General features: G+C 37.9%; 2 protein-coding genes across 7 annotated transcripts in view; one reads left to right on the top strand and one right to left on the bottom strand.

The window, feature by feature from the left end:
- Nucleotides 1-1,130: 1,130 nt before the first annotated feature.
- LOC129745514 (uncharacterized) lies at nt 1,131-17,929 on the top strand. Its single transcript, XM_055738626.1, has 5 exons — nt 1,131-1,323; nt 1,390-1,822; nt 1,887-2,222; nt 17,376-17,509; nt 17,567-17,929. The coding sequence occupies exons 1-5, from the start codon at nt 1,160-1,162 to the stop codon at nt 17,817-17,819; spliced, it is 1,320 nt and encodes a 439-aa protein (XP_055594601.1). The 5' UTR covers nt 1,131-1,159; the 3' UTR covers nt 17,820-17,929.
- A 10-nt stretch (nt 17,930-17,939) lies between these two features.
- LOC129745513 (apoptosis-resistant E3 ubiquitin protein ligase 1) overlaps nt 17,940-23,107 on the bottom strand; it is a 78,609-nt gene continuing 73,441 nt past the window's right edge. For 4 of the 6 annotated variants that reach the window (XM_055738620.1, XM_055738624.1, XM_055738623.1 and 1 more), the window contains 6 exons: nt 21,329-22,745; nt 21,100-21,250; nt 20,421-21,034; nt 20,170-20,364; nt 20,039-20,106; nt 17,940-19,972 (listed from right to left, as the gene is read on the bottom strand). In XM_055738620.1, the coding sequence (XP_055594595.1) occupies nt 19,870-19,972; nt 20,039-20,106; nt 20,170-20,364; nt 20,421-21,034; nt 21,100-21,250; nt 21,329-22,745 (2,548 nt within the window). In that variant the 3' untranslated portion in view covers nt 17,940-19,869. The remainder of the gene's footprint in view (nt 19,973-20,038; nt 20,107-20,169; nt 20,365-20,420; nt 21,035-21,099; nt 21,251-21,328; nt 22,746-23,107) is intronic. The other 2 variants (XM_055738621.1, XM_055738625.1) reach the window with 1 other exon arrangement.

The following is a 23,107-nucleotide window of genomic DNA, read 5'->3' as shown; positions in this document are numbered from 1 at the left end:
GCCCGCACGGTTTGAGGTTCGGCATTTTAGACAACACTTATAATAAAATCATTTTAATGGAAACAGAAGAAAATTTTAACATAAAAATTACTCCAATATATAGAAAACAGATGCCTGCACACGTGTATATAGTTTTTGTACACATATTCGATGTGATATTTGATTAAATCAGTGTTCTGCTTAATAGGCGCATATAGCCCGCTCCTCCCCTAAATGCATTTTCCACATCCGGAACTCATATTCGAATCTTCCATTTCGGAATCTGAAACAAAAAATTAAAATTCAAACCATTACAACATTTAAAACTTTTAATCCTTTTGCAGAATTGGAACTTAAGAAAGTTTCATAATGATAATCCACAATTATAAAATCCGAAACAGTTCCATCATTTAAATTTTTTTTTGCTTTATAAATTGAATTTCAAATCCTAACTGAAGTAAGAATTCATATTTAAAGGTGAGAATTCAGAATCAAAATAAGAGATTTCTGGATGAGGGTTTTGATACACATTTCTATTATAAAATAAATCCTTAAAAATCCATTATTTATTATTTGAATCTTTATAAAAAAAAAGAATTTGCATTTAATGACTCTTTAAGTAGCACTAGTTCAAGCAAAACCGATATAAGAAAAAATTGTCACCATACACCCAAAACCCTCCCCCCCCCCACATAAGCTGGTTTTTCCTACGGCCCTGAATTCAGGTGATATGCACTGAAGTTTAAAATGATTATTTCTAGCGTGAATTCACGTCACAAAAGAACCCGATTACAACACAAACGATCTAAATTTTATTATGACCAAATTATGCCAATTTCTAAAAAAAATTATTTGAGACCATACCTGGTACAAATAATTAGTTCAGAAATTCGAGTGTAGGAAGTCATTTTTAACGTAATCTTTTTTTTTCATTTTTTATCCCAAGAATGAAATATTTTCTTTTGAACCATTCTATCAAAAATAGATCTTTCAAGTCACTTGCTGGCTCTAATGAAAATTTTTTGCCTACCTTCCGGGCGTTTTTTCTACAAGCTTGCCTGCTTATTTTTCATACTCTCACGTTCTAATAGAAATTTCGCTACGAGTATCTACCGTTAAAAAATCACAGTAATCCATGGTTAATTTATCTTTTCTACAAGTTAAATAAGCGAAAAGCAAAATGGAGAAGCACTCGAAACCTCGAATCAACCGTTCCAAAACTGACAATTTGCCACCTTTGACGACGCGTCCGGGTACCGGAGGACTTGGAAGATCGAATTCCGACGTTAGGCCCTCACAATCGCGACCTGGATTGCTGAAAGCGGTCCGATCAGCTACAAATTTGTAAGTTTTCGTAGGATTTTTTTAAAGGAAAAATCAAAATTTTGAATCGAAAATTCTTGGCAACAGAGCTCCATCAAAAGTTTCAAGCAACAGGCCTCGGAGTAAATTTACCGTTAGTAGCACCGGGAAGAAAGAAAAGTTTTCTACTTTCACCAACGGGAAACTATCGGTTGAGAAGTCGAGTCCTGCCAGTTCTCCGATACGAAAATTTCCGATTGAAAAATCTCTAACGATGTTCGAAATAGGTTCACCATCTAAGAAATCTGCCCAACAGAACGACCCGGAAGCAAACGTGGACAATGAACGGAAGCAGCATTCCTGCTCGACCAATGTTCTTACGAAAGTCGGCATTGGAGGTGGTACCGTAACAGGAATTGATTCGAATCATACCAGCAAACTGGTCTACGAAACTGGCTTCAAGATGCTAATTAAATGTTGGCGCGAAAAGAAACGGGAAATCGGTCGTTTGAATGCCCAGTTGAGTGTCAAGGATAGTAACGTAAGTTTGAGTTGAAAAATTTATATTTATAGAAGTTTTCCTATAACTCAACTTTCTACCGCAGACTCTGAAGTACAAAAACCAGCTAGAAACAATCCAATCGTTGTACCGGTACGAGCTTAACAAGCATGAATCGAGCAATTCCGAGCTCAGGGCTCTGAAGTTGAAGTTGGAAACACTCAAAGCCAATTTGCTGGCCGAGAAAACGGCCCACCTGAAGACGGTTTCCGATCTGGAGGTGTGTTCCATCGAAAGGGACAAACTGCAGGCCCAGTTGGAGCACACGGAAAAGGAACTGGCGGCAGCCATACTGAACTGGCACAGCTTCGAGTACAAGTTGGAGCTCCGGGAGGAGCGCTGCACTCAACTGGAGAAGGAAAAGCAGGAGCTTTTGAAACAGGTAGGGCATTTTACATTTTTGTCGTGGGAGTTGTGGAGGGTGGGTTATTTTTAGGATCGTCGCGTGAAGAGTCCGTCTGCCATTTTACTGTGTTTAAACGTTGGCGGCGAATTTACTGGCGACTTATTGGTAAATTATTACAGGAGACAGCCTGGTCGGCGGAAGGTGTTGAGTCATTTCGATGTCACTTGATACTAGGAGATATATTAAATCGTTATTTTTACGATGCACGATTGTAGAAGCGGAAAAATAGTGTTAAAGAACTCAACGTAATTTCAAACTCTGACTTTAAAAAACTAATCTACTAAGCACTTAACATTTCAATACGGTGCTCCAATTTGTGAAATTTCTAACTCAAAACATTGAAACCAGCATCTCAAAAAAAGTTATTCGATGCAATACTGTTCTTCTTTTTGCCTGACTTTTGAGCTGATCATTTCACCCAGGATATGATGCAATAAACAAAGATTTCATTGTAGATTGTAGATTTTTATTAAATAGGATGTTATGCTTTTTCATCAACCAAAAACTAATAATGCCGTTTTCGTTTTTCTCCACTAGCTCGGGGCAAAACTTTTTCTGAATAAACAAACAGAATCGTTACCCGGGACGATGAAAATATATGGTTGCTATACTCACCCTTATGTTTACCCCCAACACTGACAAATTTTACGGGGTGCAACCGTCTGCTTGAGGTTCAAATGTCATGCAAAACTAGTGGACTTCTGAATTAATAAACGAACACAATAACAGCAGTTAGGGCAAAACTCGTGGGTAACTAGGTTGCCACTGCCAATAAACGAAAACACTATAATAAAAATACAAATATCAGTCACGTCAAAGGAAACTAGTTCTTTTAAGTTATCTGAATGAACAAATATTCAAATAAATAAATTTTGTCACCTATCATAACTGCTTATCGATTGCTTTTTCAGCAAAAAATTTCTGTAAATTTAGAAAGCGTTTCATTGAGTCATGATTTATCGCAACGAGTTCAAATTTGGTATGGGAATTTGTATGGAAAATCCAAATTTTCTATTCAAAGATCACCAGCAATGTACTAATGATCCCAAACAATATAACTTTGGATGCTCAATATTTCTTGGTTCTTGCACAATATTTTCTTTTTTAAAACCTTATAAACCGTAGAAAAAAATTGCAAAGATTGGCAATTACGTTATATGAAATTATTTAAAACGCTATCAAACAAAACCTGGCATTTGACATGCTTTTTATTACATACGAATTTTATATTTTTAAATAATTTTAACCATAACTTTTTTTTGAGGAAAAATTAAGCTTCTACTCAAATTATCAAAAATAAATAATAATGAATTAAAACAAAAAATCAATAGATATTGAGCAACGTAATGAATTGTAGTAAACCCGGTTTTTTTTTGGAAAGTCGCAAGCGTTTCAAGAAATGTGAATTCGAATGATCTTGGAAAACCAACGAAGCTCATGTGAACTGATATTTCTTTTCATACAAAAGTCTGGAATACAAGTAAGGCTCATTGTATTCATTTTTGGGAAGTTGAATGAATATAAATTTAAAAAAACTTCGTACTAAGTCAACAAAATTCACATATTTCGCAGGTTCCAAGAATTTAAGAGCTGAATTTGACTGATCAGCTATCGAAGCAGCTCTAAAATATTTAAGTTGAAGGTTTTTTTTTTAAATAGGTAATAGGTCTTCATCACTCACGTTTTGGTAAAATTGAAAATTGTTTTAGGATATTTAAAGTAAAGTTTTTAGGCCAATGATAGACTTTCTTCAAGACGTTGTCGTATTCTTAAATTAAGCATTTTACCAAATCTAGAGGCTTACTGGATGAGAATGCTGTTTGAACTGGTTTTCTGATAAACTCTTTTTCGTTGTAATAGGCAGGCTTCTTCGATTCTCTTGATTTATGCTCACTTTTTCTCATCTTTTTCTTTTTCTGCTTGTCAAACGCCTAAGAGAAACATGCTTTCTCACACTTAAACCGATCTAGCAGCCCACGTTTTGTTGCAGAGCATTTCAAAAACGCAGTCACCCAATTTAATTCTCGAAGGGAGAATGTTCATAAGGGGGCATCCATAAATTACGTAACGCTCCTAGGGGGGAGGGAGTAAGCTCGAGCGTGACGAATTGTGACATAGGGGAGGGGGGGGGAGGTATGCTCATTGTTACGTAACGATTTTTTCTTAAAAATTTCAGTTCACTTAATCGCTGCTATTTTGGTGTCATACAATTGTTGCAGAATGATAAACAAACCAAAAAAAAGCTTAAAATTTGTAAGCTTCAACAAGATTGAAAATGGTTTGTAACCTTTCATCTTTAAAGATTTTGAGACAGACTCCGACATGTGTATGGAATATCCGTGAAATATCCGTTGGAAATCGAATATTAGATACATTTACCCCCAAGAGCTCAATTCAAACTTTATAGATAATATTTTACATATTTTTCTCACCGCCGAATATTACGAAATTTAGCATATTTTGCATAATAAGTTATGCTCCTTAAACAAAATAAAGGAAACAAGATAAATCATCACACGGTGTGCCAAAATACGTTATTAAAAAGAAAAAAATGACCACCAAAACGGCACTCGACATTCGAAAGATATAGTATTCAGGCATCTATCCTGAAAATTCGGAAATGTTTCATCGGGCTTTTTTGAAATTAGAGCGATTTTAAATTTTAAGTCAATTTGCATTAGATTTCCAATGAGGTTTTTCGACCTAATGTTCTATGACCATGGATTTTGCTGACTACACAAATTTTATGACAATCACCCAGTTCAATGACTTTATAGAAAATTTCATGCCCGACAACTTTGTGGAAGACTGGAAAACGATTTGAGTTGATCCTGAAAAGTTACTGGCAATTTTCTAAAACTTTATTAGACTGATTGAAATATTTCCATGTTTCTTAAGTTTTTTTTTCAATTCCTCTTCACTAAAAAGCGAATATCTTTCCAGACGTAGTTTGAATCGTTTTTGGGTCTTCAACCATTTTTTTCGTGTTTAAAATGTACTTAGTCGAATAAAGTTAATAGCGTAATATTGGCTTTAAAATAGACATTTTTGATTACCTTCTTGGATTCAACCATAAAAATAAACTATATTTTTTATTTGAAATTAAAAATCAACACAGATGACCACTGTTCTGCCGTGATATGCCGAAGTGACGTATATGCCATTCCCAGATCTCGTCATTAAGAGTGTCTTTCTCCCTTCCCCCACTTTTCACTTCTCCGGGACCCCTCATAAAATGTGATCTGTATACAGTATCACATTTCAAGATTAGTCGTGGAGAAGTGGAAAGTGGGGGAAGGGAGAAAGACACTCTTAATGACGAGATCTGGAAATGGCATATACGTCACTTCGGCATATTACGGCAGTGTTATAGTCCACTACAGCATTTAAGAGATGATCATAGTACAACTTCGATGTATCGGGGGTTTGATATCGTTTCCATGTTTCTGAAAAATCATGATGAACACTCTCCGAGGCTTGCTCTCCGAATACACCCAGCGATTTTCCGGTGTATTCGCAAAAATCCTTTACATGGAATCGCAGAATGTGGAATTTGGAAGAGTTTGGCAGTTTAAGATTCTCCCACACTGTAGAAAACTCATCAATGAGTGATGTGTACTCGAAATCTAAGTTTTCCTTAAAGCATGCCTTGCAAGGTTGCCGAAAAAAATTCTGTGTTTTTGAAAAAAAAATCTGACATTCTGTGATTTTACTCAAAAATTCTGTGATGGTTTTCTGTGATGCTATTTCCTTTAATTTCATTGAAAATCCGTGATACATTGGGTCTTTTTTACATTTAAGTTGGGCAAAATCAATTAAAATGACTAATATTATCAAACTTTTTCATTTCAAAGCAAAAGATCTCAATTTTATATAGACAAAAAAAATTATAATTTTAGAAATCCATTCAAAATTAAAAAAATCTGTAAAATCTGTGATTTTTTCAAAATTCTGTGTTCTGTGACACAGATTCTGGGTTGAAAATTTGCTCAAAATTCTGTGAATTACATATTTTTCAGTGTTTTCGGCAACCTTGATGCCTTGTAAATCTCCTGGAGCAGCTTCAGTGCCTGCGATATCGGTATTTTTACAGTTTTAAGTGTTTTTTTTATTTATCGTTTTTCTTGATTGTCCCCAAATTTTAAGGCACAGATATCCACGTATAAAGACTTTTAATTTGCTATATATTCCTCAGTATTTTCATAATTTTATTATTTTTTCTTAAAACTACCTTAGAAATACTACCCAAAAAAATTTCTAAAAATGTTACCTACCTATGATTAAAAACATGATTGAAGGTGGACAATTAACCCTTCATTTCATGATTCTTTATTTTTTCTTGTAAAAATTCTCAATAGTGCGCAATGATGAGTACATGAAGGGAAAAATAATGAAAAAAGGTGAAAAAATGAGCGAAATAATAACTAAATAATGTTGAGAGCGCAAGTCATATCCGGTTATTCGATATCTGGAAACTATGAGCTGCTTGAAAAAAAATACGAAAATCGTAACACTCATTTAGTTTTCGAAATATTGATCTACCATGCAGCCTAATAACATTGAGGATCTTAACATTCTTCCTTTCAAAGGCTATCGTATAAGCTCAACGAGTAGTTTTTTCTTATGATTGATAGCGTTGCGTGACTCTTGACTAACCCGTCTAGCTTTTCGCGGGGGCGTCGTTAAATCACAATTTCGAATAGCTAATAAACCTCATATTTGGCTGAAGCTTACGAGTAATGATGTTCAAGAGGAGTGAATTCGAATTCTGTTTTGCTGGAAACTAGCGGTTTTACCAAGCTGATAAATTCCGAGATGAATAGTTTTCTACATAGGAAATTAAGAAACTAGCTAAGAAGAGGAAAAAGTTTTTCATTACCGTACAGAACAATCGAAAATCTGGGTTTTCCAGAGGTAAATTTTTGTTTGCCCCTCTTTATGTTTTGATTCGTGGTCGGTGCTTTTCGGTTATCCAAAAGCATGTTACAAGCAATATACCTAGTAATCAAACTAGCTTTTTGTTTTCCCAAATCGTTCCACCAACACAGGATGATGGAGAAAATTCCTAGAACTGTCGTTGATCCAAACACTGTTACAATTCATATTGCCAAATGGATTCCAGGAAGCCGAAAAAACAGCAAATTCAATTGTGCTCCCCTCATCGGATGCACTTTTTGGGGTAAAATGCAAAGTTCGTGGAATTTAACCGACCAAACCCATTTTCCGTTGCTCCAGGAAAGCAGATAATGTTTCCCTTGCAATGTGGCCCAGAGCGGGAGATATCGATTTTTCCTAGCAATTTCCGACCGTTTTGCTTGTTCCATTTCAGCTCCGGCCCCTTTCCAACTGACATTGAACTTGACCGAGTACGCTCGGTGGGCTCGATGGGAAAAGTTTTCCTTCTCACTCCCCTCGTTGGTGGTTGAAAACCGGATGTGCATGTTGGGGTTGCAGAAGGATAATTTATGCATGTGCCAGTCAGTGAGTCAAGTCGATGTGATACGATGCAGTGCAGAAGGAGGGGGAAGGTTTGATTGTCGAGGCATGATGATGATTATTGAATCGGGCGAGAAAATGCTTTTCCCATCTCACAAAGCATGAATGAACAAATGATCGTTGCAGAATGACGTGAAGATAAAATATTTGACAGCTTACACGGAATTTGCAACTGCAATCTAACTACTACGGTACAAAGTTCTGATGAACCAACGGAAGCTGAATCAAATTGGCAATTGTGGGATGCATGAATGAAATCGATTCAGAATGAAAATGGGATTTTCCCAACCTGTTTTTCGAGAGAAATTGTTTCTCAGAAATTTCACATAGGGTAAGTGAGCCCTATATTGGCATGGTCCTTTTCTTGGCATGCCAACATGTCTTTTCAGGTTTTTCAGGCCCAAATTGAGCTAAAAAATTTTGAATATATTTTCATTGCGAAGACAATAATTTGTTTCAAATCTGTGCATACCGAATTTTTTGATTGTTTGTACTTTATCAAAGTAGTTAATTTTTTTCGATCTGCATCCGAGGCAATTATGTTGGAAATCACCGTACGATAATCAGATGAAATCACCTTTCAAGTGCAAATGTTAAATTCAAATGCGATTTCAAACGCGGATATTCATTACAAAAATTTGCAATAAATACGCATACCTACAGTTAATCTCGGATAAAAATCGAAAAATACTAGAAAGACAAAAGAACGAATATTTATTTAGGTTTTGAATAAAAATTTAAAACTAATTTTGTTCCTTTTCTTGGCATGCAAGTTCAATCGAAATACACCACCAGTGTTGGAAGCAGGAAAAAATACATGTTCATTAAAGAGGTATTTTTGGGCTGATGTTTTCCCTAAAAATTCATTTAAAACTACGCACAAATGTTTCCATACTAATTGGGTTGTATGATAGGACCGTTTCTATCAACTTAAGCTTCAAAATAAGTTGGAGAACATAAGTGATTCGACTAACTAAAAGTCATATCCACGCATTGAAAATTCAAAAAATCGCTATTTGGGAACCATGAATCGAAGGTACATTGGTATGCGTGCTAAAAGCATTTGCATTGCAGTCTGCCGAACAGAGACCACGTGGTCTCCTACAGAACACAGTGGTTCGAAATAAAAAAAAAAAAACTAAGTGAAATTAAGCAACTCACAAGACTTAAGATGTTTTTCGTATCTTAAAACTGTTAGATCGATGGCAATTTATGACTTTAGTATATAAAATACATAATTAATTGAGTTTTGGAATCGTTTTCTATTGCTTGGGAACCATATGTATACTCAGATTTAATTTTTTGGATTTTTGTTCCAATTTTTTTCTTGGAAACAACAGTTTTAAGTTCAGGAAAATATCGTTTTCTTTGAAATTATTCCTTAAAATTTTAGGTGTGAGTCGAATCAAAAATTTTTTTAGCAAGGTTTATATTCTAACATCCATTTGGCGTGCCAAACCACTGCGCAGCGCCCCGGGCATTCGAGATGGCTCTTGCTAGAAGCTCATAATCTCAGCTAACAAATTCAAAAGGGCAAAATTTCAAAATACCATTCAAGGAATTTTTCAATTTCTTACTTTATGAAGCCAAACTCCACAATATGAAGATAGTTATTTGGTAGTGCAAATATCCCTATGTATCGCAATCGCAAGTCTCCTAGAGTATTTTACTATCAACTTATGATCAATAAAAACTCAAAAGGAATAATTTAAACAATGATTTATAAATGACAACAAATCATGATGCATAGATCCATAGAAATGTCGTAAATGATTCTGTCGTTAGGCTAAGCATTCCTGAATTTGTCCAGTTAGCATTGAAGTCAGGAAATTCTCCAAAATAAAACTGAGAAAATCTAAGCAATTTTTCCAATATTTGGAAAAAGCTTATCGATGAGAAAAGTTCAAAATAAGATATTTCAATTCAATGTTACAATACCACTTTCACAACATCCACGTTCAAGTCGTTTTTTATAATAATTCGATATGACACGGCTCAAACCTTTCAGTATTACTCCCGTTCAAGTTATGTTTCATTTTTATTTTGAAGAAAATTTCTTAAAAAACTTCGCAAAAAAGATGGACAGTTACATCTCTTTAAAAAATTTCGAGGAATGTGAATCACGGAATACGGTGAATACGGATATTTTACCTCAATATTCTGGCAGCTGGACCACACCAACTTTTTTTTAAACTCTGCGTTGAAAACCTGGGCTAGTCTAGATAAGCCCATGCCACCTGAAATACTTTTCCTAGATTGAGTGGCTTTATTCAGATTATATCAGTCCTTTATAAGTAATTAACTGTATACACATTGGAGAAATTTTTTAAAGCGTTCGGTTTAAAAAGTTTGCTTACAAAATATGTAAGTTTAGACTTCATCAAAGGGATAAAAAAGGGGGGGTTTGGTTGTCATTCATAAACCAATGATTTTTGTTCATACACAAATATTCTGAAACAATCTGAGGTGTTTATAATCATCACTTTGTTTAAATGAATAAAAAGTTTAAAGTTTTAAAAATTTAAAAAAGAATTGCGGAAATTCTGGACTTCCGACTTTTTGAAATAAAAGCTTATTTTGTACTTCCCTTCCAACCAAATTTCATCAATGTTTTCAAAAGCAGTTTTGTTGTATGAGTGAAGCCCGGTGTTCCATCGTCGCATAGAACTTTACGCTGAGCTGACGTCATTCTGTCAGTGGCCTTATATTCAGAATAGCCAACGATTCTGTTAACTGTCAATTGAGCATTGTTGGTAAAGATCTATTGCACATTGCTAGTGGCCAAGAATCGGATCATCAAAACGGCAAACAATTGGTACGGCGGCCAAGTAATTGGAGCACCGCAGTGAGTACTTTGCATGCATTTTGCTCACATTAATGAAAGTTCCATAGAGAAAACATATTTTTGTTGAACTCTAAGCAAGTTAGCAAGTAAATTCTTCAAAGGATGTTCTATGGTGCACTCAACAGGAAGGTTGGAATGTTGAAAAAAAGGTAAACCATGCCTTAGGTGCCAAGGTCGGGTACATTTACCCTAAACTAGTTATAATTTAGAAAGTTTGTTTCTAGGTTTCCCAAGTCTTGGGGGTCTCTGGAGCGGGCAAGCTTTAAATCCAAATTAAAACCATAGCTTTCCTACTAGATTTTCTCATTTCTCGAATTGAAAACACTAAAACAGATATAAACATAAGAACAAAAGGTTTAAAACAAAAACGGTTCAAAAAAACCTAACGAACATATTCCAATAAAGACTTTGACTACTTAACCCTTTATTTACTATATACTACTCCTTTTTTCCAAAGGACATCTGAATCATCATAATAATTGAATCTAATCGAATCGTATGATACAAACATCCTTCTCGTTTGGCTGGACCTGAGTCATCAACCGGCTTCCAAGAATTGGCCAGACATCTCCTGGTTGCTGCTGTTGCAAATAAGAACATCGCAAAGCTACGACGGCATCGAGCAAAAAAAGGATCAAATTTTCACACGCCGTGGAAGCTCGCAAGGATATGCACGTACAGAGTAGCACATACAATCAAAATGCAAAATCATGAATGAGCTGATAGTATGTGTGAGAGTTGGGCAGTTGAGTAAAAAGCATGCTCATAGCATAAGCGCGCCATTTTGCTACGACCAATTGCGAAATAGTATGACGTCCTCGCGTCTGCGATTGGCCAGCACCATCCTTGCAATGTAGGAGAAAGGAATTCCTCAAAAAACGGTATAGCGTAGTAGAAGCAGTAAAATGTGTGCCACACTAACTTCTGTTTGGGCGGAATTCCTTTGGCATGAGTCACGCAATGTTAGATGGAGTTTGTACTATCTCATTAAAATGCAAAAAAAAACCAATGGAATGCGGCCGTTGATTGACTTTCTCGACGAATCAAACATGGAAGCCAATAAAACTAGATTTAGTTAGTTTACATCATAAGACGATTTTAAATTACCGTGAACTGGGGTGAATCGACACAAAAATTGGAAAAGTTGTTGTGAATTGAATTCCATACGTTCTAAGATACAATTTTGCCTACCTGCAAATCGAATACTGTAAACTGGGGTTAGTTTGTTTGCCGGGGTAACTTTGATCAGCATAACATTAATTTTTTATTTGCTATTTATTTCTGATTAACGGATCACATATTCATCCAAATGATTTCATAAAATTTAAAAATTAAACTAAAAATTTAACTCTCAAGTCCCTCTTAGGTTCCCTTAGGCCCTTATCACTTTTCTTCGTAAAACATCCCTGGAAACATCGAAGTCAAAATGCTCCAAAAAACGGTTGAACAATTTCATAGCACCGATGAGCGCGCTGTTGGCTCCGTAATTGTTCATTCGAATGGGAATATACAATTGAAGATCCTGATTTCTGAGACCATTACACTAAGCAGAATAGCTCCCAGTAGCGTGAGACAGTCGATCCGCTATGTCAAGAGATCGGCGACGAATGAGGCACGTGTTGCATGGCTGCGGGCTTGCAGGGTATGAATATCTATGAGGCTACATCGATTTTCGTAGCCTGGCAGGGTCTTGCCAGTTCAGGTGGCTAGGGGCGTATCGCAGAAATCGCCGCTGGATAGCCTCGAGCCCATCGACACCGTTCTTGTAGTAAGGCACCAGATAGCTGATGCATATTCAAGGGTATAGGCTTTTCAGGCAATACACGTCTTTGAAGTCCTTCGCAGAATGAACCGAGACTTCTGGATGCTTTGTCAATCACGTAGTTGGAGTGTACCTTGAATTCCAGGCGCTGATCTAGGATTACGCCAAGATCGTTAATGCGGTTCACACATGCGATGGGTTCGTCTCCGAGGAAATATTCCGCAATTAAGGCTGGCGCTTACGAGAAAAGCAGATGACTGCACATTTTCTGCGGTTTAATGGGGTCCGGGTTCCAGTAGTTTCAAGACTACACAAAGCACTTTCTAAAGATCACTCTAACGGCCTTTTTTTAGTTGCATGTCCACCATCATGATTAAAGTCTTTTTTTTAAGATTTTTTTTACTGGGAGCCAACACTTTCCTGAGCTTTAATATATGATAGCCACTGATAGGATTTCATCTGATAAATTCTATTCTTTCCACGATTATTTCAACTTCTCTGAAATCTCTTTCGAATATATTCCGAATTAAATTCTTGTGTAGAGTTGAACCTTGTACTCAAACACCCAAAAGTAATACACATCACAGATCCCAACTAATTTTCGTATTTGTATTCAATTCTTCAGTTGGGCACTTTTCTAATGCCAATCGTGTTATGATCTTTTTTCTGTTCCAATTCTGGCGAATTCGATAAACTTAACTATCTTAAATCGGAACTGGCAACACAAACTAGTCTAGTTTTCCTTATTTAAGCCCAGTTCTACTTATCTCCCTGCTGAGTTTTGCACTCATCGCTGTGTTTCCTACACTAGTGATAAACATGGCTTAATGCTATTGTCACACTCTTGTCACACTTGATCCAGAGCTCTTCAACACAAGAGATACACGTAGCTTCCTGCTACATTCAATGTTATGTCTAGGCTTCCTGATCTTATTATTTTGCTCACTCTTAGGGAGATCGCCAATAGCCCCTAGTTGTTGGTCAAGCTACGGCAACCGTCTTTGGTGGGCTTCATACGCCTCTTTTTCTGGGCCAGCTAGAGTAAAAGAAACTTTTGAGCTCACGGTCGGCTCTCGCTGCAAAGGCACTGGTCGGATATTCAAGGAAGAACACAAATGTTCTTTAAAAGCAAAATGTTATGTATTATAAACTTACTCTGTGTAGTGTGGGTGTGTAGGGTGTGTTCTGCTTTGCTGCTGCTGCTGGTACCGGCCGGCCGTAACAGGTCTATTTCGTCGCTGCCCTTCCAACCGCGGTCATCGACTGATCATTCGAATCAAGGGAACCGGGGGATGTTGCTTGAATTCTCGCGAACCCGTTTGAAGGGATCAAACAACACCTTCTGGAACCAGATCGAGATGAGTCTGTTTGGCGGTTATGGTTGGCCGTCCTCGTGGTGGATGCCAATTTCCAGCTGGTGCTCTGGATGGTGCCCGCAGTGCTTACGCTCCGCAGGCTCCTCGACAGAGCAACGGAACCCAACCGATTACTGTAGGCTCTGGGCTGCTGGGGATTTTTCGCTGTAGTTGCCCACTGTTTTCGCTGGATTCTTTGCCTCTTGGGACGGCAATTTGGTGGACCCAACTAGCGGATGAACAAGGGATGGTCGGAACCTTCTGACCAGTGTTTCTGCTAACCTGCTCAGTTGCCACCTGTAACCGGAGTTGGTTGAGTCGCCTTGGTAGGATTCGTTGCCTGGAATCCTCCTGACTCAGGATGGCAATGGCAGAGTAGCGGATTGAAATGCGGTGATTTACTGGCCCGTTTGCCTCGTGCGAACGGAAGCTCTGTGGAACCCACTTGGCGGGATTCTATGGCCTGGCTCTTTAGCCAGAATCTTCAGGCAAAATCTTAAAGGGTCCTGGATGGTAACTATAGCTAAATAGGAGGGGTACTTTTTATGGATGCTACACCATACTCACTTGACTTAAATGCTTTCGAATTTCACTCTAACTTTCCACTTTTAAAATAATGATCTTAGGGATCATCCATAAATGACGTAGCTTTTTTAACGAGTTTTTATACCCCCCTCCCCCCTCGTAGCATTTCGTCACAAAGTCATAGACCCCGCCTAGATAATAACGTAGCTTTAATACCCCCCCCCCCCCCCATTTTTAAAAATCGTTTTTTATTTTTTACTTTTATTATCAGCATTTTGCAAGAAAAATACAAAAAATAACAAAAAAAGGGAAAGAAGTTATAAATGAAAGTTTAAAAAAGCATATCAATCAGTCAAAAAAAATCAAGCTTCCTTTCAACAAACAGGATAATTAGTAAGTATTCAATCAGTTGCGTCGGTCCAAATTATCTCCATTTGGGATTCCAATGAAATCGTTGGGCAGCTTTCCTCCATCGACTGTTTTTTTTTATTTTAATTTTTTTTTTAATCTGTTCGGCTGGAATAATTGCATCTGCGATGTTAGCTGCCTCCACTCACTCTCTATCGTCCTCCGGAGTGATGACCAGCACTTCGTGTCCTCTTTTGCCTACAATTCGCTTTGGACGAATTTTTCTATCCGAGACTGGGGCCTTGTGAATTTTGCTATGCTCCTTTTGGAGAACATTTGAAGCAAAATATAAATTGCATTTCTTGCATGTACGCTCCTTAATACGCTTGAAAACAGTCGGGCAGTAGGAGTCAAAAGCTACATGTTCCGACTGGATTGAATAAGGCATATTTTTGCTCAATTTTGATTTTTTTTATTATTTAATTAAAGCTACGTAGCTTTACTTGAACCCCTACCCCAACTCTCGTCACACATCGTCACACAAAGTCAAACTCCCCCCCTCCCCCTCAAATGCTACGTCATTTATGGATGTTCCCTTAACTGTCTTGTAACTTAGTTGTAAAGTAGTTAACAGTGCGCTAAATGCTGGCCACAGGTGGAAAGGAAGTCTTTCAGTCTTTTGTTAATGAGTTGGCAACCCCCCCTTATCCAACATCCGTTCCATTTTCCACTGACGTTTAGTTGCTGTCATTCCCGTTTCGTTGAGTTTGAGCTTTGTGTGTGTTTTTTAATTTTAAATTTGAATCTGCTGAATGTTTTCCCTGATATCATTTTAATTTGGAGTGTCTAATATATTTATATTTTTAACTTACTGAACCTGTCTAATCAAACCTTTTACAAATTTTGTTCCTGTGAAGCTGAGTTCTATCGGAAAATTGTCGATGAACTGCTTGAACGCTTTGAGTGATCGGAATGAACACTTCAAAATGGCTTGCTCTATGGGGATTTAACGGGGCAAAATAACCTAAAGGTTACAATCTAGATCAATCCTATTTAGCTCGCTAGCTAGTTTATCTCGTCTCTAGGCCCATAGCTCTAGAATTATCATATTTAGTAGGCACATTGGCATCTTTGACTGTACCAACCAAGTTTAGCCCTAGTCAGTGATTTGTTTGTACAGTGAATGCAGTAAGTTTCCGAATTCGAACGGCAACTATGAGTCTGTGGAGTATCGAAATTGTTTGCAGTCAGCAATGATAACCGGCGCTTTTAGCGTTCAACCCAGCGACAAAACGGACCGAAAGGTGAATGATTGAGTTCTATTAGTCCTTTGAGCGCCACCAGAGCTGCTAATGGTCGGACCACCCCGAAAGTTCATCGAGCGATGAAAAGTGTCATCTGGACAGTGGTTAAATTTTACTATTTCAAGTTTTTTAAACCCTAGATAAAGCAATGTAAGAATTTCGAAATATGTTCGTAGAGTAAATTTGGCATCAAGTGTTACGCTTGATTGTTAGTTGTACCTCATGCATCAGCCAAATCAAAATGTGTGCAGTCACCCAATGCTATGCTATGCTATGCTATGTTTGTAGAGTAAATTTGAGAATACTGTTTTATCTTAATTGACATTGTTTCTTCAAACAGGAAGGTCCACTCGCCTTACGGTAGAAATTGCCCAGAGCGTCAATGGACTTCAAAACTTAACAAAACATTCGAATTCAGAAACAAAAATTATGGGGATTATGAGCTTATATCGTCTGAAAAGACCAGGCGATTCCATTTTTTTTTTAATTAGATCATAGAAATAGAATCTTATTCAGCTTTTGACTGGCTCGTTAGAGGACGAATGACCATGCGGGTTAATTTATTTTGAGTTATTCGTCGATAGCTATAGTTAAACCCCAATACAGATATTTGTTAAACTTTTTTTCAATTTGTATCGTCACCCGCTGAATGTACATGCAAGTTCTCGTGTGTTGGGAGGGTTCTTATTCTTGGCAACTTGAGGACAACTTGAATGTTGTTGGCGGCATACCACTCCATGGCATTTTTTTTCCATAAACGCTTTCGATGACACTCTTTCATGTAAATTTCTTGGTAGACAATTCCGGTTGCACCGAAAATGTCGCTTTTCAAGCTACAGGTACAGTTTTTTATCCATATTCGGATTCGAAGTTCTTAAACTTTATTCTTATGCAGGATTCAAACGTTATAAAGCTTTTAAATGGCAAAACAGAATCTAAAACTTATAATCATCATTCAAAATTCAAATTTTTATTCAGATTCACAAGTCGGATTAAAATAAATGTTTCAAACTTTGAATAACATTGAAACCCAAAATTTGAACAACAGATTCATAATTGAAGAGTTTAAAACATTTTTTTATCGCAAATTTAGCATTCTGATCTGGGATGTAGATACAGATTCAAAATTAAGAATTTAAATTCAGGTGTTATCGGTGAAAAGTGATGTCCTTTTTAGTGTGAACATCTTACAGACTTTGAAAATTTATAGACGAATAGAAAATTAGAAGAACTGAAAGATGGTGAAAATGAGTGTGTCGAATTTTATTTAGAAGCCGGTTTTTTTTTTTAAATCAACCTGGAATAAAATTTTATAATTATTGAAATATTTAACCAAAATTTGCCTTTCAATGGAGTCCGGTTATGGATTTTAGAATATGGAACACAAGTTAGAGAAATTAATAGAAAAAATCCGAAATTTGAGGCGCTAAAGCAAATGAAACGAAATAATCTGAGTAATTCGTTCTTAAATAAAATTTTTCGTTATTATTTCAGATCGATACCCTTGAAGAAAATTTCCGAAATTTTGAAAAAGACTTCGAGAAAACCATTGCAGTTCAGACGAATAGCACAAAGTTGCTCGACAGCCGATTGGAGAATTATCAGAAAGAACTGACCGAAGCTAATAGGTAAGTGTGATAAAAATAGGAGTTTATTTACAATACGTAAACCATCACTTTTCGCAGTAAACTGGAAGTGTATGAAACCGATTGTCAGCTGCTGAAGGAGTGGAACGTGCGTTTGGCTGGAGAATTGGCCCAGATCAAGAGTACCTACCAGAGCAGCTATTCGTATCGTATGCGCAAATTTTTCTATGAACTGCCCCGGAAGCCTGCGTTTTATCTGCAGTATGCCCTTTATCTGATGGTTCGAGGAACTCCCGCGCCCCACTGGCCCCAAGCGGACAGAGTGTTGCTTCCCTATTCGAGTGTTGTCTGATTTGAATTCTCGTGTTTTGCTTTTCGAATGAGTTTATTTTGTATGCATAGTCAAGTATGATCATTTTTAACAATTGAGGACATGTGATAAAGAATATTTTAATAAGAGCTACAACTGATCTAGTGTTTGTTCTACTTAATGAAGGTATATTTATTAATATATTTATTCATTTGTCGAATTTTCTATCCCAAGGTTATTTTAGCAAATATCGTTTTGCAACCACATTTTTCGAATCCAATTACAATTTATTGGTGTAATATTTTTTTCTTATTACTACGCATTTTGATTTGGTTCAACTGTGGAAATCTATTTTTTTTCATGCTAGTTTTGTTGAAGAATTTTTAATCCGGTTTGAATCAAAGCGAAAGTAACCTTCGCGTGAATAAATAACTGCATTTGTTTAGATGTTGTCACCCAGGGTGATTTGCTTTCATTTTTTCACATCGGTACTTCGAGTTTTCCTATCTCCAGTATTATAGCACGCAAAGTATGAATGAAAAGCTCAGTTGCTATAACTTGTGACGAGCTTTTGGCTTGAAAAATCAACTGGTAAAAGTGGATTCCGATTGAGTTGGAAACTGTAGAGAACAACTTTGACGCGATTGGATACATGAATAGTTTAGCTGCAGGATATAAAAAATGAAAGAAGTAATGTTGCGTCTCTCGACATTGGTTTTCTTATTTTTAGTAAAAACTATAACTGTTGATAAAATGCTCATAATTTCTTTTATTATTGAACCTACGACGAAATAAGAACCATCCATAATTTCTTATCGGTTTTATCTCTTAGTTTAAGTTTATTTTGGTTTTCTTTTTGAACTATCACAGAATCAGAGTTTTTGTGTCAGATTCTTCCGTACTTTTTATACTTATAATTCTACAATGTTGTGCTTGGTTTTGTATTCCGTCCCCTTCCGTCGGCTTGAAATCTTTGCTTGACATGGAATGATCTGTAATATTTCTTTTTTACTCTCTTTCCCCAGCTTTCGTTTACCTATCTTCCGCCTCTTTGCTAAAGCTTTTTACTTCCGATTTCCTCTAAACTCATCGATTGATGGAGATATTCAGTGAAATGTTTGCTTGCGGTTTTGTTTTTCTGTCTGATACGTTTCGTGTGAGCGATGATTATGTGTTTTGTGTTTATGTGTGTTTGGAAATGAGTTTTATAATATTAATTTTAATGTTTGGTATATTCCAATTAACGCTTACAGAACTACAAATCACAAATTTGTTACTTATTTTTGCTACCTTGAATTATTATGTTTTAAATTATGCCTTTACGAGATTTTCTCTCTTCAATTTATTAATTATCGGCTAAATCTCTTAAAAAGATTTGTAACTCTGCTTTTTTTCTATTTCTTTAGTAGATTTTTAAGGCGCATTTTGAAATATTGTTTCCCAAATGACATTTCTTGGACAAGACCTATCTGGTCGTGGAAAGGATAGTATGAGGGTGATGTTTTGGCACTATTATTTGGAGTAAATGAAGGGAGGAACGGCCGCTACGTGGGATGAATTGACCAACTAACTTGCACCTTTCGAATGAGTTTGCTTTTGGCACCAATATTGTTTATGGAAAGTGTGGACCGATTGCTGTTGACTTGATTCTGCGATGAAACTCTAAAAGTGTAAATGCGCGCATCAAGAAAGATTTTGTTGATTCTATCATAAATTTAAAACTGCTATTATTGCAAAAGCGATTTACAGGAATCAATTGCACCGAATAAACAGGTTTGGTTTCAATCTGTTGAACTTGTTCTACGGAACTAGGCGGCTGAACTGCACTTTAATTTTCTGTTAAGAATAAATTATTAGGTTGAAATATTCTGAAATCAACTATCAATGTTTTGTCAAGTATATGTTTGTGTTTTTCGATTACGATCTGTATTATTCATGTCAGAGAATTGACAATATGTGGTTTGTGGTTTTGGTCATTTGATTTCACATTTGTGCATTGGACTTCAGGACTATTGTTGCTGTTGCAATTATAATGCATTTAAAGGTTTTTTCCTTTTAGATTTTGGTGTTACTCGTTTTCTATCGATGAATTTTAGACCATTCCGAATCCTTCGGTTCCCTCGCTGATGGCAAACATCAAGGCCCGCTCAAAGTGCTCGTAACTCTCGTAATCTGGCAGGCAGAGCTGATTGAAGCTGAAAACAGGAAACTTTCACTATGAACTACTCCCAATAAGGTTTATTTTTTATCACTTTACTTACCACGTATGAGCAGTAGGAAGATTACCAAACGTTGGAGCTGCAGTGATTTGGAACCGTGGGTTCAATTCCTAAAAAGTACAAAATATATCATTAAATATGTCTATTGATATAACAACTCATCAGAAATCAACCTGAAACCCGCCAGGAGGAAGCTGTGAACAACCCGTGGTGAATTGAAGCAATCGAGCCATTTCGGTTTGGGAAAAGTTACCGACGGCAGCCCAAAACCAGCCCAGAACTCTTCGAAACTCGGGCGATCCTCCATTGATTATGTGGTTGGCTCGGAAATCGGCAATAGAATATTCACCAGTTCCACAAAGGAGTAGCTGTGAAATAAGGAGGTTTAGAAATGTTGTAGTTCTATTAAAAAATGGCACCTAACCTCCAGTTCATTCTCGTCGAAAATGCTGAGTAGATTGTCCGGAATGATTCCGTTCAGTCCTTTTAGAAAGCTGTCGACCTCTTCACGTACACTATTGCATAGTCGCTGCTGTGCCAAGGCATCCAAATACTGGTTTTTGGTCGCATTGGTGACCCTAGTTTTGGCCCCGTTCGGGATCAGCTCGATAGTCTTGACCAGCTGTCCACTGGTGTCGTAGATTTCCTCGACAAAGTACAGCTCTAGATTATCGCTAGCATCCAGATCGGTGTCCAGAATGTACTTAATTTTGGAAAGATAAAGATCCGGGTCGTCCTGTTCGAAGTATTTATAGTGCACTCGCAGACCGATCAGTTGAGCTAGGAACGATCGGGAGAAACGAGCTCGCACCAACTGCCGGTAGGTTCCTCCGAGTGCACTTTCATAGAGACACTTTCCTACGACTTTCCCGGCAAACTCGAAATACTTCAGCTTGAGCTGAGCCGGTCGGTTTGGGTTCGGGTGAACCAGGGCTTGCCGTTTGTCGTGGAATGTACAGAACAGCCCACCGCGAGGATCGAACAGGGCACTGCAGATCAACTCGAACCACTCCCGCCGAAGGCCACCCCAATCGATACCTATAGTGAGAAAATGGGATTGTATTATAAGGTTTTTCGATTGAGCTTAAGGTTTATCAACTTACCTTGTTCACCCTGGAATGTAACCTCAAAGTTGCCACACCAATCGGAAACCGAGAAATGTTTGGTGGCCTTCATGCTGGACTCGAGAATCTTGTCCCGCTGCACCTTGAGGGAAATCTTCTCATGGTAGTAGTTGGAATGGAATTTTCGTACCTGAAAAGTTGAATGAAAAAAGAAGAAAAAGTTAGGTTAGGTGTCGTTTTGTTCTTGAACATTTGGAAACGAGCGTACTAGTCTTACTTCGTGGTAGAAAAAGTCCTGCTTGTCCTTGAACGTTTCCGATCCGCCAATGTTCTTGAGCAGGAAGTGTGTGAAGGTGGCCGCAATCACGTTGCGATCCTTGGAGGCCAGCTCGATCTTGGGCTGGCAGCCATCGTCGATGATGAAGATGGCCCCGTGGTTGTTGTTCAGCTGAATGTTGGACGGTGGCAGAAACTGGAACTTTGTTGACGGGCAAAGCCGAAAAGTGGCAATCCGTTTGGGAATGATTTTCAGGATCATTTCTTTGATCGTGACCTGCTTGGGGCCCACGTAGCATAGCACCTTGCGAGGTTTGGACCATTTTTGCTGACCAAAGATTCCAAAAAGTTTGGCTTCATAGCAAATGTTGTGCTTCCTGGAAGCAATATTCTTATGTACTAAGGTCGTATCACTGCTGCTCAGAACAATGATATCGAAATCTCCGTTCGGGATCTGGTGGTTGGCATAGCTTATGACCGCCCGAAGGCAGACTGGTTCAGGGAAGAGCGCTGTGAGGCTGATCCGGGCGTTGACTTTGTCGTACGACAGCGTAATTGCATTGCAATGCTTATCACTAGGGTTGCCATGTAGATCAAATATTTCGATGTTGTACCCCTTTATGGGATCACATTCAGTGGTGAACTGACAAGTGTTGCCATGTTCATCACGGGGTTCAATGTGCAAGAATGTTGGAGCACCGGCACAGCAAACAACCGTACTGGCTGGACGAATCAGTCGTGATCTTCGGGCGTCCATAGGGCCAGGGATAAATGTTTTGAGAAAGGGTGACCCGGCAATGTGACTGGATCCAATCATAACAGAGATTTTGTACTGACCGGCAGTTCGAACCGTAAACTTGATCTTGGCAATGTTGGCATTATTTGGATCTGTCGGAGAACCAAGTTCACTGATGGTGATAATCTTCCGATTGCCTTCGGTGACCTCGACAAAGAATTGATCGGTATCACAGATGGGATAGGCTTGGCCATTCCGCTGATGAAAACGTACGGTAAAGCACATGGTTCCACCGACGATTGCTGGATCCTGCCAGTCCCAGTGAACCTTACAGTTAGCCGGAAGCAGATACTTTCCGGTGACGTATTGCAGCAGTGAATGTCGTGCTTCGGGAGCCAAAGAAGGTTGGGTCATTGCCGCCAGGGTTACCAGACCGGCCACCGAGACCGACACAACCAGCATCCCACCCCATGTCCAGGCGTCCTGATGTTGGCTGGATTTGACGACCGTAGACCACAGGTCGGCTTTGAGGGCTTCCAAGTTCGCCTTGGATGTGGGCAGCTTTTGCCGGGCCTGGGACCATATGGACGAATCCTTGCCCAAGATTTGACTGGCTCGGGAATCCTCCAACCAGTAGACATCTTCCAGTGAAGTGACCTCGATGGAAACCAACCTGAAAAGAGAGAAAAATGAAGATTTTTATAGTGATTAGAGTTCTAAGGGAATTTTGTCTATGGTTGGACACTGCATATGGCCGGAAAACATAGATTTTTTGAAAACGCATATGGTGCGCATGTACATAAATAGAAGCTTAACATTTATTTATTTATTTATTATAATTGAATTCATCGAACATAAATTTTTAAATGAAAAGGTTTAGTTACAATCAAATTAGTGAAACAATTTGGACTGACGAATTCGACGAATAAATTGGCTGGATGATTCTTCGAACTGATGCAGGTGCTCAGCATCCTGAAACATACGCATCATTGCACTGAGTGGCTCATTGTAGCCATACGATGTTCGGTGGATTTG

This window comes from Uranotaenia lowii, chromosome 2 (assembly GCF_029784155.1).
Source record: "Uranotaenia lowii strain MFRU-FL chromosome 2, ASM2978415v1, whole genome shotgun sequence".
NCBI classification, from domain to species: Eukaryota; Metazoa; Arthropoda; class Insecta; order Diptera; family Culicidae; genus Uranotaenia; species Uranotaenia lowii.
This window is presented reverse-complemented; position numbering and strand designations above follow the sequence as displayed.

Bases quoted from the DNA above. Each gene is read 5' to 3' on its own strand.
- LOC129745514 (XM_055738626.1), top strand. From the start codon at position 1,160: ATGGAGAAGCACTCGAAACCTCGAATCAACCGTTCCAAAACTGACAAT. The intron at 1,324-1,389 runs GTAAGTTTTCGT...TCTTGGCAACAG, and splicing joins GTCCGATCAGCTACAAATTT to AGCTCCATCAAAAGTTTCAA. The intron at 2,223-17,375 runs GTAGGGCATTTT...TTATTATTTCAG, and splicing joins AGCAGGAGCTTTTGAAACAG to ATCGATACCCTTGAAGAAAA.